At 40.2% G+C, this 14515-nt stretch overlaps 1 protein-coding gene across 1 annotated transcript in view; it reads left to right on the forward strand.

Moving 5' to 3' along the window:
• Positions 1-14364, forward strand: part of KIF13A (kinesin family member 13A) — a gene marked incomplete at its 5' end in the record, with an annotated part of 59246 nt that extends 44882 nt beyond the window's left edge. The window contains 11 exons of the mRNA XM_010189416.1: positions 21-145; positions 1117-1293; positions 2541-2633; positions 3487-3639; positions 4070-4147; positions 4693-4740; positions 5161-5272; positions 5669-5820; positions 6392-6496; positions 12063-13164; positions 14078-14364. Of these exons, the coding sequence (XP_010187718.1) occupies positions 21-145; positions 1117-1293; positions 2541-2633; positions 3487-3639; positions 4070-4147; positions 4693-4740; positions 5161-5272; positions 5669-5820; positions 6392-6496; positions 12063-13164; positions 14078-14364 (2432 nt within the window). The remainder of the gene's footprint in view (positions 1-20; positions 146-1116; positions 1294-2540; positions 2634-3486; positions 3640-4069; positions 4148-4692; positions 4741-5160; positions 5273-5668; positions 5821-6391; positions 6497-12062; positions 13165-14077) is intronic.
• Positions 14365-14515: the final 151 nt, after the last annotated feature.

The following is a 14515-nucleotide window of genomic DNA, read 5'->3' on the forward strand; positions in this document are numbered from 1 at the left end:
TTGCACGTTTGTTTCATTAGCTGATGACCTCAGTGCCAATGAACAACTTATAGGTCCCCATGCATCAGGAGTTAACTCCATACTACCAAAGGAGCATGGGAGTCCATTCTTTTATCTGCCGATCATAAAACACAGTGATGATGAGGTAAATTGTTAGCAAGCCTCCTTCTTGACAACTGCAGCTTATGTTAACACTTTTCGTATGTTTTATTTTCACTTGTATGTATTTAATCACTATTATTATATTTTTGTGTTAGAAGTACCATCTGTATCTAGTGCTGCCTTTATTTTCTGGCCTATTTGTTTAAAGTTGAAGAGAATAATGATTTGTTGGTCCTTCTGCCTTAATGCAGAGGTGACAAGTCTTAGCTCTCCTTTGTAAGAGTAATTCAGCTGCCTTACTCAAAATCCCTTTTTCTTCTTTCCTCACCCCTTCATCGTTCCTCTTGCAGGCTCTTGATTCTTCAGGAAAGCTACTCCATTTACTGTGCACACTAGGCAAAGCTTGATGTTTAAATATAGCTCTTTCCTTTGTAGCACGCAATTACTTATTTAAATATAAGGTTGGGGAATTGTTGGAAATGAATGGTTCTGAATACATTTTCGAATTTCTTAACTTGTTTCTTCCACCTTCTGTGCCAACTCAGAGACCATTTCCAGAATAAACGGGATGCCGAAGTTGGGGTGGACGCAGGGGGAAGGAAAAACACGTTTTGCAGGATGGAAGCATGTTTATTCTCTATAGGCCTCTAAAACCTAATCCAACACAGATGGGAGATTTGCAGTTGAATTTGATAAACTTCTAATTCAGTTGCAGTAGGATTTGTATTCCTTCCTCCAGTCCTGCTTCTGCTTTCCTCTCTGCCTCCATCTGTGTGAAGACTTCCTTCTGAAGCAGTGTTTGTACAGTGTTTGTGTTCCTCAGTATCTTAACACCTTTTATGCTGATTCCGATAAATTTATTACTATGACAAGGAAGTTTGACCCCAATTTATTCAATGGTACTTATTTTTCTTTCATTAAATAATTCTTTACTTCATGTTAAAGAATTGTGAATTACACCTGTTGCTAAAGTAATTGAATCTTTGATTTCCCTTTCCTCATTTGTCTGCATAGGTTTCAGCCACTGCTGCTTGGGACTCTTCAGTCCATGATTCAGTGCACCTGAATAGGGTAACTCCTCAAAATGAGAGAATTTACTTAATTGTGAAGACTACTGTGCAGCTCAGCCATCCTGCTGCCATGGAACTGGTATTGCGCAAAAGGATTGCAGCCAATATTTATAACAAGCAGGTAAGAAGCTTTCGAGGTTTTTTTAAATTATGAATTTTGCTTGATATCCTTAATTTTACGAATGTGTCTTTTTGGCTGCTTGCTTTATTTTGTGTCAAGTCAGTCTCATTCATATGAAAGACAATTGAAAACAATTACAGTTTGCAGGGAAGCTGTACTTCTTCTGCATACCTTTGAACTGTCCATTTTTCAACCTGATTTGGTTCAAAGTGTAACAAACAAAGAAGGAGTTTACCTTCTTGTCCATACAGCTTGAAGTGGTCTTTGATTCGGAGAGGTTTGCCGTAGCTTGTCTAATACAGGGTCACTGTTACCATGCTGTTCCTGAAAGCATCTTTGGGACCTTCAGATGTTCAGTGTAAACACAGTGTATCTTTTTTTTTCCTCTGTTAATTACAAACTAAGCTTGTTTTCTACCATTACCAAAATGTATATGTTCTCTACCTATTCTTACACGATGATCTCAGATAGGGTGTTTACTTTGGCCGTGAGACTAGTTGCTGTTCCCCTTGCTTTGCTGCTTTGTGGGTTTAGAGAGTGAGATGCTCTCTGATGTTCCTTTCTGTTTCCCAGAGGATAGAGACCAAGAGCGTCCTTCAGAATTGCTTCAGATTTTGCAGTGCAGTGGAGGGAGGGGCACAAAACAGCTGTTGTGCCACCAAGCAACTTGCTAAGTAGCTGAATTCCATGCCTCCTCATGTTTGACATGTTGTCCTTTGCTAGTTTCATTTGTCTAAAATCTCTTACTAGGTGAAAGTTAAGTGATGTAAGGACTAATTAACCTGACAGCGAAGCGTGCTAAGCTTGTGATGACAGCAGTGAAAACTCTGGTTACTATTTCAGTTATGGCTAGGAGGACAGTTGTGCTTTGCTGTTGCAAGAGGAATTTTCTGTGTGTTTAACAGGCATCTGACAAAATGAGAAATGTTGGTATCTGTAGTTGGTATCTGTACATTAGAGACTTCTTAGAGCCACAGTTTCTCCATTACGAGTTACTGCGTGGGGATAGAGCATTGGTGCAAAAAAGGAGGAAAATGTTGCTGACTGCACTTAGTAGCACTGTGTACTGAGCACAGGGCTGAAAGAGTGCTTAAAGGATCATTAATGCTGAAAAGGAACTTACTGAATTATGGTCCTGAAAAATGTGTTTTTGTGTTAAAATGAACTTTTGCATTGCAACCTTTTATTTCTTAGAATGTCATAAATAACCACTGTCCAAACAATAATTGAAAATTACTTGTTTCTAGAGTTTTACCCAGAGCCTGAAAAGGAGAATATCCTTGAAAAATATATATTATGCCTGTGGAGTGACCTATGAAATAGTATCCAATATACCAAAGGTAAATTATACTGTATTTCTCTGGTAAATTCCCTGAAAGGAACAGACTGACCTTCTGCCATGGGTGATACTGATTGGGAAGTAAATGTCCTGCTTTGCTAATAGGAGGCAGCTTGCCAGAGTGTGTATTTTGAAGTTCAGTGGTGAGATTGTGTTTATCTTTAAACAGTTGAAAACTGTGGGGATTTTATTTTCTCTCCTACTGTGTTTAACTGAGTTCTTGTAGTAGAGCTATTTTTGAAATCATCCTAGTGTCTACAGAGATAATATAGAGGGTACTCAGAGGGATATTCAGGTCACTGGAAACAGAATAACTGGGAAAACAGGAAAATTCACAGAAACATAAATTGCTTTTTATAGAAAAAGCTGGCACAAGTTGTAAATGTACTGTAACATTTATTTTAAAGGTAAAGAAACTGAACAGTTAAAAACATGAATTTTCTTGTCACCAAGTAATCATCACTTTAGTGTGGTAGTACTTAAATTTTAAACTCTACGGAAATCACACAGAATATCTAAGATTTGGGAAGGAAGTTGCATTTACTTGCCTAGGAAGCTGTCATTAGTTAATCCCTAACATATGTGATTTCAGGTTTTATATGCAATATTCCTAGAAGTACATTGAGTATAATAAATGTGCAAACCTTCTCCTAAGCTTGGCCATGTCTTAGTTCAGCATAATTTCTATCTGTGTTGAAAAGTCCTGGATCATTTATGATAATTAGGATTACTGATTAAGTTGAGGATTATTAAAATTAATTTCTGGATTGAGATGGTCTAAATAAGTGAACCAGTATGTTACAACCAATAGGCTTTCCTTTTTAAAAACTTAAGTAGCGTAACTTGTAATTTAGGCTACAGAAGAAATTGAGGATCGTGAGACCTTGGCGCTGATGGCTGCAAGGAGCGAGAACGAGGGCACATCCGATGGCGAAACGTACATTGAGAAATACACACGTGGTGTGCTGCAAGTGGAGAACATTTTGAGCCTTGAACGACTGAGACAGGCAAGAAAAAGGCACTTCCTGCTCCTTTTGAACTGGATTATGAGAATTTAAGTAGAGGATTGATCTTTTAAAGATATTAAGTCTTGCTTGGCTTTTAGTTTGGGGTTCTTTTTTTTAGAGAACATTGGATGGATAAATGTAAAACTAAGTTACTTTTGTGACATACAGAATTCCAGCAGTGGTTGGTCTGGTAACTGTAGCTGGCAGTGGTGTAGTACGTGGAACCTGAACAGGGAAAGGCCAAAGAATGAATTTCAGAAGCAGATTTAGGTGGTTGTGTGTGCAAATTAAGACTTGTAAATCCGAGCCCTGTGTGCTGTTAACAACACTGAAAAAAGACTATCTCGCCTGATCATTTCTCATGAGGAAACCATGGCATTGTCCGTCTTTGATACAAGCACTTTCTTAGTGTAATCATTTCTTTATGCAGGCAGTGACAGTCAAAGAGGCACTCTCCACCAAAGCAAGAAACATCCGCAGGAGCATCAGCACCCCGAATGTCCACAACGTAAGGACCGTTTATCCTCTGGTAAATTAGTACTAATTGGGCAGGGGGTCAGTGTCTATGTTGTGATGTAATATTTGCACAATGTAATATCATAATAATTATTCTGAGCTAGGACTAACCAACCTGTAGAAACGTGGTCATAAATGGAAATTAATTGGTCATTTAATAAAGCCCCTCCCCACAACTGTGCTTCCTGGGAGATGACAAACTTGACAGGGTGGTGGGAAGGTTGGTCTGAGCTCTTATTTTTAAAGAGTTTTGGAGGTAGTTTAGGATGATGACTGACCTGATTCAGGTTACTTTTGCTTCAAAGTCCCTTTAACTTTTTTCATGCATAAAGGACAGTTTCCAGTTTGTGTGCATTTTATGTGTTCTTCTGTCATCCACTCATACAGAACAAACGTAGCTTTCCTTAAAAATAATTTTTCCTGAAAAGAGAGAATGCAAAAGTTGTTAGGACTAGATGATCACAGTGTCTCCTCAGGGCATTATATTTTATAAATAAACATAGGCATTTTGTCACTCTGCCTGCTGGTGTTTTGTAGGTGTCCTGCAGCCGACTGGATCTTTCTGCCTGTGATGAAGATGATAAGGTATGTAAATGGGACGTTCAGAAAAACAAGTTATGCACATTCTCAGATCTATTCCCTCTTCAAAGCAAGATGTATTTGAGAATTGAAATAAAATAGGAAAACAGTATTTTTAACTGTTTGCATAATGTATCTATAAAATGCTGTACTAATTACATATTATTTTGAATTAAACCTTCTTGTTCTCTGCTTTTCGTATTAGAAACATAGAAACTAATATTTAAGAAGGAGGAAAGTTACAGCAAAACTTAATGTACTTGAATGAAAAGATAACTAGCTTCTAAATAATCATCTGTGTGAGACAAAAATGTCTTGAAGTCAGTAACTTGACATTCCTTAGCTTTTTGTAAAAACGAGTTTACCTCTTAATTTCTCCATGTTTACATGTATCAGCAAACATATTTATGTATTTTTGTTTTTTAGGGTTGGTCTGAAAGTCCCCTAGATATATCTGACTGCTCTTCCAGTTACCAAGACGTTTCATGCTATGGTACTTTACCCAGGGAGTCGCCTCGCAAGAGCAAAGATGGCAGTGGTGAGACTTTGAAGTATATAGATAATGACAGTGTTTGTGGTTTTTTAATTGCTGCATTAAACTGAAAATTAAATTCTGAGTGTTCTTTTCCTGTTAAATGTGTTATCCAGCTTCTTGCTTCAGCAGCAAGAAATAACTGGAGGCTCACAATGCTAAGGGGCAGATACTGCTGTTGTCTGCTTTCCTTCTGTTTCCTGACTCATCAGAGGGACATAGTAGAGAGCTCTGTGAGGGAAGTTTATCTTGTGCTTGGGCCAGTGGTTGAGTACTGAAATATTAACAGTCTTTCTGTAGCCATCAACTTGCCAAATGCATGTAACTGTGCATTATTTTTAATTCTGCAGTTGTGGTCTAGATCTGAAGAAATGAAATACAGTATTTTTGCGTTTTTCCTAGGTGTCGTATCAGAGAATTCCCATGCTTTAATGGCCAGCCCTTTTAAAGCATTTTCTCCTCAGCCACCAAAGTTTTTCAAGCCCTTAATGCCAGTGAAAGAGGAACATAAAAGGAAGACCCCGCTTGAAAGTCGACCTCTACTTAGTCAAGAGGTAATCTTTGAAGACTACCTGCGTTTGATGGAGATTGAGTGATTTTGTGTACTTGGCAAATCGTTTGCAGCATGCATCTGATTCATTAGGATTTTGTAATCATTTGGTAAAATTAATCAGGCTGTTCTTTGTGTGGTGGGGTTTTGGTGTTTGGTTTTTTTGTTGTTGTTTTGTGGGGTTTTTTATCTGAAACTGGGTTGTTTCTGTTTGTTTTTTTTTTTTCCACTTCCTGGTATGTATCTTCCCTTACAGGGTACTTCTGTTCCATTTTAAAGTCATAGTAACCTACTTTTTTTTTTCTCTAGCAAGATGTTGGTTTGATTTTTTTTTTCAAAGATAAAAAGCAATTCTGTGAAACAGCATTGTAGGGCAGTTACAGTTTTGTCCTTTATTCCTCAATTTAAAACTCTGCTGGGCGAAGCGCATGAGTGTCTCTACCTTTTAACTTGACTTCTGGTGTCCATGTGGCCAGCACGGGTGCTCCACTTTCATCGTGTCTCAATGCCTTTCTAACTTGGATGCGCTCAGCACTGTGGTTTGTGTGATGTGTTGCGTGTCTTAACCTTTGCAGAGCATGTCTCCATCTCAGGCGCACTGTGCTGGCTGTGCTGTGCCGTCAGGAAGTAGTGGCAGCAGCATGCCTGTAGAAAGCAGTAGCGTGCACGAGGAAAAGATTGTAAGTTTTGCCCCAGTTTCCGTTCTGAGGCCTGGTGGTGGGCTTAGGGCCATTTGGTGGTGGGCTTAAGGCGCTGCTGCAGCAGAAAAAAGGGGTAATGTGGATAAAACCACTTGTGATTGATTGTAACTAATGGTTATAACAAACAGTTGCTTGCCTGGCTTGCAAATACAATCCGTCGTTAGAACTAACTCACTTGGGGTTTTGTATTTTGGAGTGCTTTTTTGTCTAGTTTTCCTTTAATATTCATATGTGATTTGTCTTATGGGGTGGGTGGGAGAGGGGAGACTTTAGATTTTAAAAGACACAAATGATCAAGTAAAGGGTAGTTTAGTGAACCATGTTGTTGTCACTCTAATGTACCTTGTATGTTACCCAGATTTTGTGACTATACCCCAGAGTAAATGGAATGATCCCATTTGGTGTAAGTAACCGTGTACTTAGGTGTGGGTACGCTATGAAAGCTTCTCATTGCCTGATGTGGAAGTAATATGACTAAAATAAGATTGCTGCTTTTAATTAACCTGCAGCCTGTCTTCATCATGATTCAGGTGGTGAATTGAGGTGGAGGGCTTTTATTTTTCTTTTTACCTGCCAAATTCTTTTCTCACTGCTGCTTCAACAAAAGTTTTATCATCATCTCTGCTGTATGATGCACTTGGGTTTTGGGCTGTGAAACATGGCTGTAAATACTTGCTTTAATCAAAGCTTTATATTTAAAATTCAGAACCTTCAAATTATTTCCAGTAAGTATTATAGGCTTCTCTTACCCCAAAGTGCTAAAGATCGATTCTTCCCATTCAACAGTTACTTTAATTCTTGCCATATATCAAATCCATTTAAAAAAAACAACCTGTTCTGGATTCCTAATGCTGTTTTGTATGTTGTTGTTCCAAAGTATCCTGAGTGTTCCGGTGTATATATTTGATGCTTGACTACTGGTTTTGGGTAGCAGCTGTTTTATTCTCAATCACGTTAACTTTCCATAAGGTAGCTGACATGCTGACTCATACTGAGTCACCAATAGAAATAGCATGAAAGTATTTGGAAAACAAAATCATCTGGTGGGTTGAAAACATCCGTTGGAAACTAAATTGTTACCAAATTTTCTATAGCAACTTCAGGGCAGTTTTAATCCCTTGAGTGAAAACAGTGTCCCACCCCATGCATGCCCTGAATTAACTCCAGCATTTGCCTGCACTGTTTTCCAAAGATAAGCAGAAGCTATCAGAGCTGGGAAAGGGCAACATCCTGTACCAGGCTTTTCCAGTTAGAGTGAACTAATTCGTTGAACACTGTAAAGCTGCTGTAGCCACCAGTGCCCTGGAAAGAGCTCTTCTTTCAAGTCTTGGCTCCTTCTTCTGTCCTCGCACTGACTTCTCCCTTGCATCAGCAGAGCTTTTTGTTTGGTTGCATAGTGAGGCAGATCAAGGGAACTGATCCATCCCGCTGATGGCTGCACTACGGGAGAGTTACATTGCATTTGGATCTGCTGCCCTGTCTGATCACCTGATAGACACTTGAGTGGGTACCAGGGAGGCAGACAAGAACTAGCAGCCACTAGTGGAGAGGAGGTTGAGATGACCACTTTGCATAGGCCTGCAAGTTTATGACATCAGGTTTATCAAATGATGGCTTATGGGGGTTTTTTATCACTTATTTTTGTAAGATGTAGGCTTCCCAGGCTACCCGGTGTTTTTCAGAGCTGGTGCAAGTCTATGCTTGAATTAGGCTGGAGTATAAATTTCACACAATTGAATGAATAGCGCTCTCAGAACCAGCTCAGAGATTACACTGGGGCAGTGTCTTGGCTCCTCATGAAACTTCAGCTGTCTGCTCCTCTCCGTCTGATTTGTAGTGAAGTTTTCACATGATTCGTCAGCGCTATGAATGATCGCTCCAAGGGACAGAGCCTCATATTCCTAATTAATCGCTGGATGATTGGTGTCACTTCAGATGTGGTGCTCACTTGCATCTTACAGCATGTAAAAAAGAGTGTAGAAATAAAGCGACCAAACATACAGGCAGCTAGTAATTTTAACTAGATTAATGTTTTGCTTCTAAGTAGGCTGTAAAGCAAAGGATGCCTTTACTTGAGCACATATTATAGTTAATAAGCCAAATCTGGTTGGCTTTGTCAGATATACTTAGACAGGCAGCAGCATCTTCTTCAGATACTGTTCACTGTGCCAACAAAAATTAAATGTTATTGGAAATCATGATTCAGCTTACAAGGCCACTCTGCATGGGTAGTATGACTGAATTATATCTGCTGTGAGCTTGAACATGGTAAGAATGAAAATAAGACCTTGTTATGGTTAAGGGCCATAGTGACTAGTGATCACTTTAAAAAGATGCAGAATAAAAGAAAAGTGAAGTCATTTAGAACATTTTTATGGTTTTGTTTTATTGTAAATCAAACAAACAAGAACTGGAGAAAAAAAAACACTTCCAGGTTAGGAGAAAGATCTTGTCACATAAGCATGTGTTTCCTAACATATACCTAAATACCTTATACAGGGATGTTTTAGTTAATTGCACTGCTGAATGAGGCACAGGAACTGGTCACAGATTGATTTGGAGAAGGCCAACGTACTCAGTGTCTTCTTTACTTCAGTCTTTATCTGTAAAACTAGCCTCCGGGAATCCCAAGCCTCTGAGACCCAAGGGAAAGTGTGGAATTAGCAAGACTTACCTTTGTTAGAGGACCACCACGTTAGGGAGCGCTTTAAACAAACAGCATGTTTGTTTAAGTAAACATACATATGAGTGCTGAAGGAGTTGGCTGATCTTATTGTGAGGCCACTCTCAATGATCTTTGAATGTCATAGCAATTGGGAGAGGTATCTGAAGACTGGAAGAGAGCAAATATCACTCCTGTCTTCAAGAAGGACTAAGAAGAAAGATTCAACTACCTACAGACCGGTCAGACTCACTTCTGTCTCTGTGAAGGTGATGGAGAAAGTCCTCCTAGAAAGCATTTCCAAACCCATGAAGGGCAAGAAGGTGACTGGGAGTAGTCAGCATGGGTTTTCAAAGGGGAAGTCATGTTTGACCAGCCTCAGTTGTCTTCTACGATAAGGTGACAAGCGTGGTGGATGAGGAGGCCGCAGAGGATGTTACTTATCTTGACTTTATAAAGCCGTCGACACCATCTCCTATAACATCATCATCGATGGGCCAATAAAGTACAAGTTAGACAGGCAGAGAGTGAAGTGGATTAAAAACTGGCTGAATGACTGGGCCGAGAGGGTTGTGACTGGAGGTGTAAAGTCATGTTGGAAGCCAGTAACAAGTGATGTGCTCCAGGGACCAATGCTGGGACCAGTACTGTACAACACCTTTTTTAATGACCTGGATGACTGGGCATCCAGAGTGCACCTTCAGCATGTTTACAGATCATGCAAAAACAGAGGGTTGTGCTACTATTTGGAGGAATCCCGACAAGTTGGAGAACTGGGAAGAGATTAATAACACCAGGCACCAGTAGTTGTTGGGTGCTGACCAGCTGGAGAGCAACTTTCTGGAGATGTAGCTCGGGCCCATGAGCCAGCAATACACCCTTGTGGCAGAGAAGACCGACAGCATACTGGATGTTGGCAGCAAGCTGAAGGAGGTGATCCTTGCTCTCTACTCAGCACTAGCAAGACCATATCGGGAGCATTGTGTCTGGTTCTAGGCTCCTCAGTACAAGAATTATATGGAATCACTGAAGTGATGATGCAGGGTTACAAAGGTGTTGAATATCTTGGAGCATCTGACATACGAGGAGAGGCTGGGAGAGCTGGGACTGTTTGGCCTGGCTCAGGGACATCTTAGCAATGCGTAAAAACACCTGATGAGAGGGAATGAAGACAAGGCAGACCCTTCTCTGTAGTGCCCAAGACATGAGGCAGTGGACACAAACTAAAACACACAAGAATCCATCTGAACACAAAAAAACCCCACTTTTTTTTCTTTTTCTTTTTTTTTTTTTTTTTTTACTGTGACGTGGTCAAACACTGGAGTGGGTTGTGCAGAGATTATAGAGTCTTCATCCTTGGAAATCTCAAAACCCCCACCCAACTGGACACAGCTGTGGACAGTTCTGCTCTCGCTGACTCTGCTCGAGCAGAGGGGGTTGAACTAAATAACCTCAAGAGATGCCTTCCAACCTAAACAGTTCTGCGGTTCTGACATGCGAACCGGACAAATCTGTTTGCTGTCTGAGTATTTGAAGCTTCGTTGTACAATGTTATTTGAGCAGTCTTGGCTGTTACGAAGTTCAGGAGACATTTTCAAGAGGATGTTTATCTTAAACTTGATGTATTTGTTCTCAAGGCATTGGTCATCTGGTTAAGTATTGTGCTTTTCCATCAGTGATTCATGGCAGGTGTCTGAAAGCATCGAACTACTTCAGATATCACACAGGATCTGCTTTGATCAGCAGTTGAAATCCATGATGCAGATAAAGGAATGAGGAAATAATAGATGCTTGAGTTCCTCTAAACTTTGAGTACTTCAGCAATTTTCATTTTTCTGAAGATATTATTCTTTCTAGTAGGAATTTGCTGTAAACGAACCATTTTTAATGTATGTGTCTGTACACATATATGTGCAAATCCACACGTTCATATACACACATATGTATAAATAAATACATACATGAAAAATTAATTACTTAAAAAGCATCCATATGGAGTCCTGCCTGTGGTATTTTATACAGGGGAGCAGCCCAGTCATGTTGATGGGGTTTTTCTCAGATGCACCTCGACAGACTGAACCCCTCAGCTTCAGATGGACTCAATGAAAGCCACATTTGTGGGCTGGTTACAGTGCTTCACCACTCCTTATCAAAGGGAAGTTCAGGGAGGTACCCCCAAATTCTGCCAGCGTGATTAGTGTTGCTTATTTCCTTCCAAACGCATACATGTATGCGCACAAATACGTCCTTGAAGACTCTCTGTAACATTTGGTCCTTTTGCCTTTGTTTTCAAACGCTGTGAAGGTGGTCAGGTGTGATAGTCGGGTAAGCAAAATTTTTAACCTCACTGGTATCAGATTAATAGAAGAATCCTGTTGTGCAGGATAGTTTTAAGTTATCAATATGCTGATAATAAATATTTCAGTACTCAGTATTGTGGCTGAGACCCTGTAAGGCCTCTTCCATTGATATTTATGTTTATCTTGTGAAGTGGTCAATTATTTCTGAAGAATACCTTCAATAGGTTACATTAGTCTAAATCATGGGAAGAAAGGGTATAATACATGAGTTTAAAAAATGGAGTATGATGAAAATATGTAAACATACAACTTTTTTGTACTGTGAGCTTTCCTTATGCCAAACTTTATTGCTTTATACTTTCTAAACTATTTAGACTGTATCTTTATTTTCTAAAAATGGAATAGCTTAGTGTAGACAGGATTGTGTCCCAGCAGCTCTTTTCAGAGGTGTCTTCCATTAAAGAATATTAAAGGTATATATTTCTCCACATTCAAAAAGGAAAAAAAATCAAGGAAGATTATTTTATCTTGAAAACTTTGCTGTTGTAGGTTCCTAATCCCATGCAACTCTCTTCTTTTGCAGGACTCTGAGGAGGAAGACAGTGAGTTGGAGGCCATTAATAAGAAGCTGATAAGTCCACAAAGTTTTCAAAATTTCCGGCCTTACGTACCAGAGGAGTTTGCTGACTTCAGTGTTTACAATGCTAGCCTGGAGAACAGGGAATGGTTTTCTTCTAAATCAGACTTCATGAGTTCACGTGTTCTTGAGAAAGAGGTATCCCGCAGCCCCACCACTAGCAGTATTACTAGTGGCTACTTTTCCCACAGTGCCTCTAACGCTACTCTGTCTGACATGCTTGTTCCCTGTAGTGATAGCACAGACCAGCTAGCCACTCACACCAAGGAGCTGGACTCTAATGATCCCTCAGGATCATCTCTTGCACATGATTTAAGATCCTCTGCAAACAAGGAATGTCGAGAGTCAGAAAAGGAGTTAGCGAGAGAAGAGTTTCCTGTGTTACCACTGAAAGAAAACAGTGCCTTAACAGAACAAGTACCACTGTCTCTCGATGCCTCTGACAGAGATGCTCAGCAGTTACCCAGAGCTGGATCATTTTCAGCTTTAAGTTCCTCGGACAGCAAAAGTCCCTGTCGTGCAATTGAGTTTTCAGCACGTGAAGCAACAGTTGAGCACGTGACGGACATTCTGGAAGATCACTCCTTTACAGAGTTCATGGGTGTTGAAGACGGAAAGGACTTTGACCACTCGACAGCCCCACAGTTGTGTTCCCTTGTGTCCTCTAACGGAATGGGTGCCTCGGGGAAGCTCCGAGGTGCTGACGAGCAGAGCACGTGCGTGGGCCCGCTGGGCTCTGTGGCAGCAGCAGGTGACCACCTTGCAGTCGCTGTGGAAAACCCTTTGTGTTCTGCACTGATAAAAGAGACTTCAGACCGTGAGATTTCTCCTGACGCCTCCCTAGATGATTTTATTGGGAAGGACCACTTGGATGGTTCTGATTGTGAAGAAGGTGCTTCTGCAGATCAGGCCCACGTCTTGCCTAGTTGGGTGGCCGTGGGTGAACAAGTCTGTGTTGGAAGTAATAAGATGGGCACAGTGAGATACATTGGAACAGTGGATTTTTCGGCTGGCATCTGGGTTGGAGTTGAACTAAATGTCCAGCAGGGTAAGGCTAAATATGCTCTGGGTTATCTGTGCAGCTAGCGTGATCTGTCTTTAAAGTTAAACTAAAATCATATGCTGTTCAGTCTTGGGCAGTAACCCCTAATTTCATACAGGCTTGGAATCTGAGACACCCAGCTCTAGCCTTTCTGTTTATAGGAATACTTTACTAAGGGTTAATTTTTATCTGTCTTAAAGCCCTGTTCTTCTTGCTTTATGCAGAATAACGCTTTTGCATGTTGTGGTAGTTCCCGCTGGTACCCATCTGTTTTTATAGATCAGGAAAACAAGCAAAGCCTAAAATTGGCTGACTTTTTTAAAATCGACATACCTGTTTGTGGGCAGTACTAACAGTAGACATCGCTTGTCAAATACATTTGCTTGTCTGCAGCTTTCAGAGATTTTTTTTCCCCCTGCTAGGGAAAGCTTAATTACAGGTTTTCTTAAATCACAATCTTAATCACAGGTTTTCTTTAACTTCAATTCCATGGGTTCAGAAAAAGTCAATGCTCTGCAGGTGTTAAGCGATTCCTACAGAATTACTTCATATCTTTCAAAAAGGTTTTTAATAGTTTAATAGAGACTATTGATATGGAAAGTTTCTCTGATAGCTGTTTTAAGCTTTGAAAGCAATTGGTTTTGAGGATAGTTTCTTTTGTAAAATGAGCAAGTGCTTGACTTTTTAAACAGTTAGTTAACAAAGTAATATTTTAGGAAATCATCTTTTTCTTCACAATTCAAGCCCTTTTTTCCAGGTATTGTTCTCCCTAGTGGGTGGTATGCATCTGCCTTGTCACTCAGCATTAGAAGCGTTGACGACTTAACAGCCAGCCAAAGATAGTCACTCTTCAACGCTACAATTGTTTGCTAATGAAAGTACTGACAATTAATTCTGTGCATTTTATCTTCCATTGAAGGGAAGCACAACGGAACTGTAAAAGGCAGAGAGTATTTCCACTGCAAGCCACGACACGGTGTCTTCGTTCGTCCTGGGCGCCTCAGCAAAGCACCAGCTTCCGCACGGAAATGGAGTAGCACTTCGCGGTCTCAGGCATCTTCCACATTAGAGAAACGGAAAAGTTCTGTGCTTCAAGGCTCATCATCCACTTCTAAAACAGGAGGAGAAGTCCTCTGCCATTCAGGAGATGCAGCGGCTTCTGCTTTTTCTAGGAAACAGGAAAACAGGAAATCTTGGATTAACTAAACTGCAGTATTTTTGCACTTACTACACGCATCACTGTGTAGAAAACTTTATGGATTTTTGAAGCTATTGTACATTTTAATCTGTCCATACGGAATGTGTATTCTCTAGAGTCCTTGACTTAATTCTCTAATTTTTTATAAATAATATATAT

This window comes from Mesitornis unicolor, unplaced genomic scaffold (assembly GCF_000695765.1).
Source record: "Mesitornis unicolor isolate BGI_N332 unplaced genomic scaffold, ASM69576v1 scaffold45827, whole genome shotgun sequence".
Classification (NCBI taxonomy): domain Eukaryota; kingdom Metazoa; phylum Chordata; class Aves; order Mesitornithiformes; family Mesitornithidae; genus Mesitornis; species Mesitornis unicolor.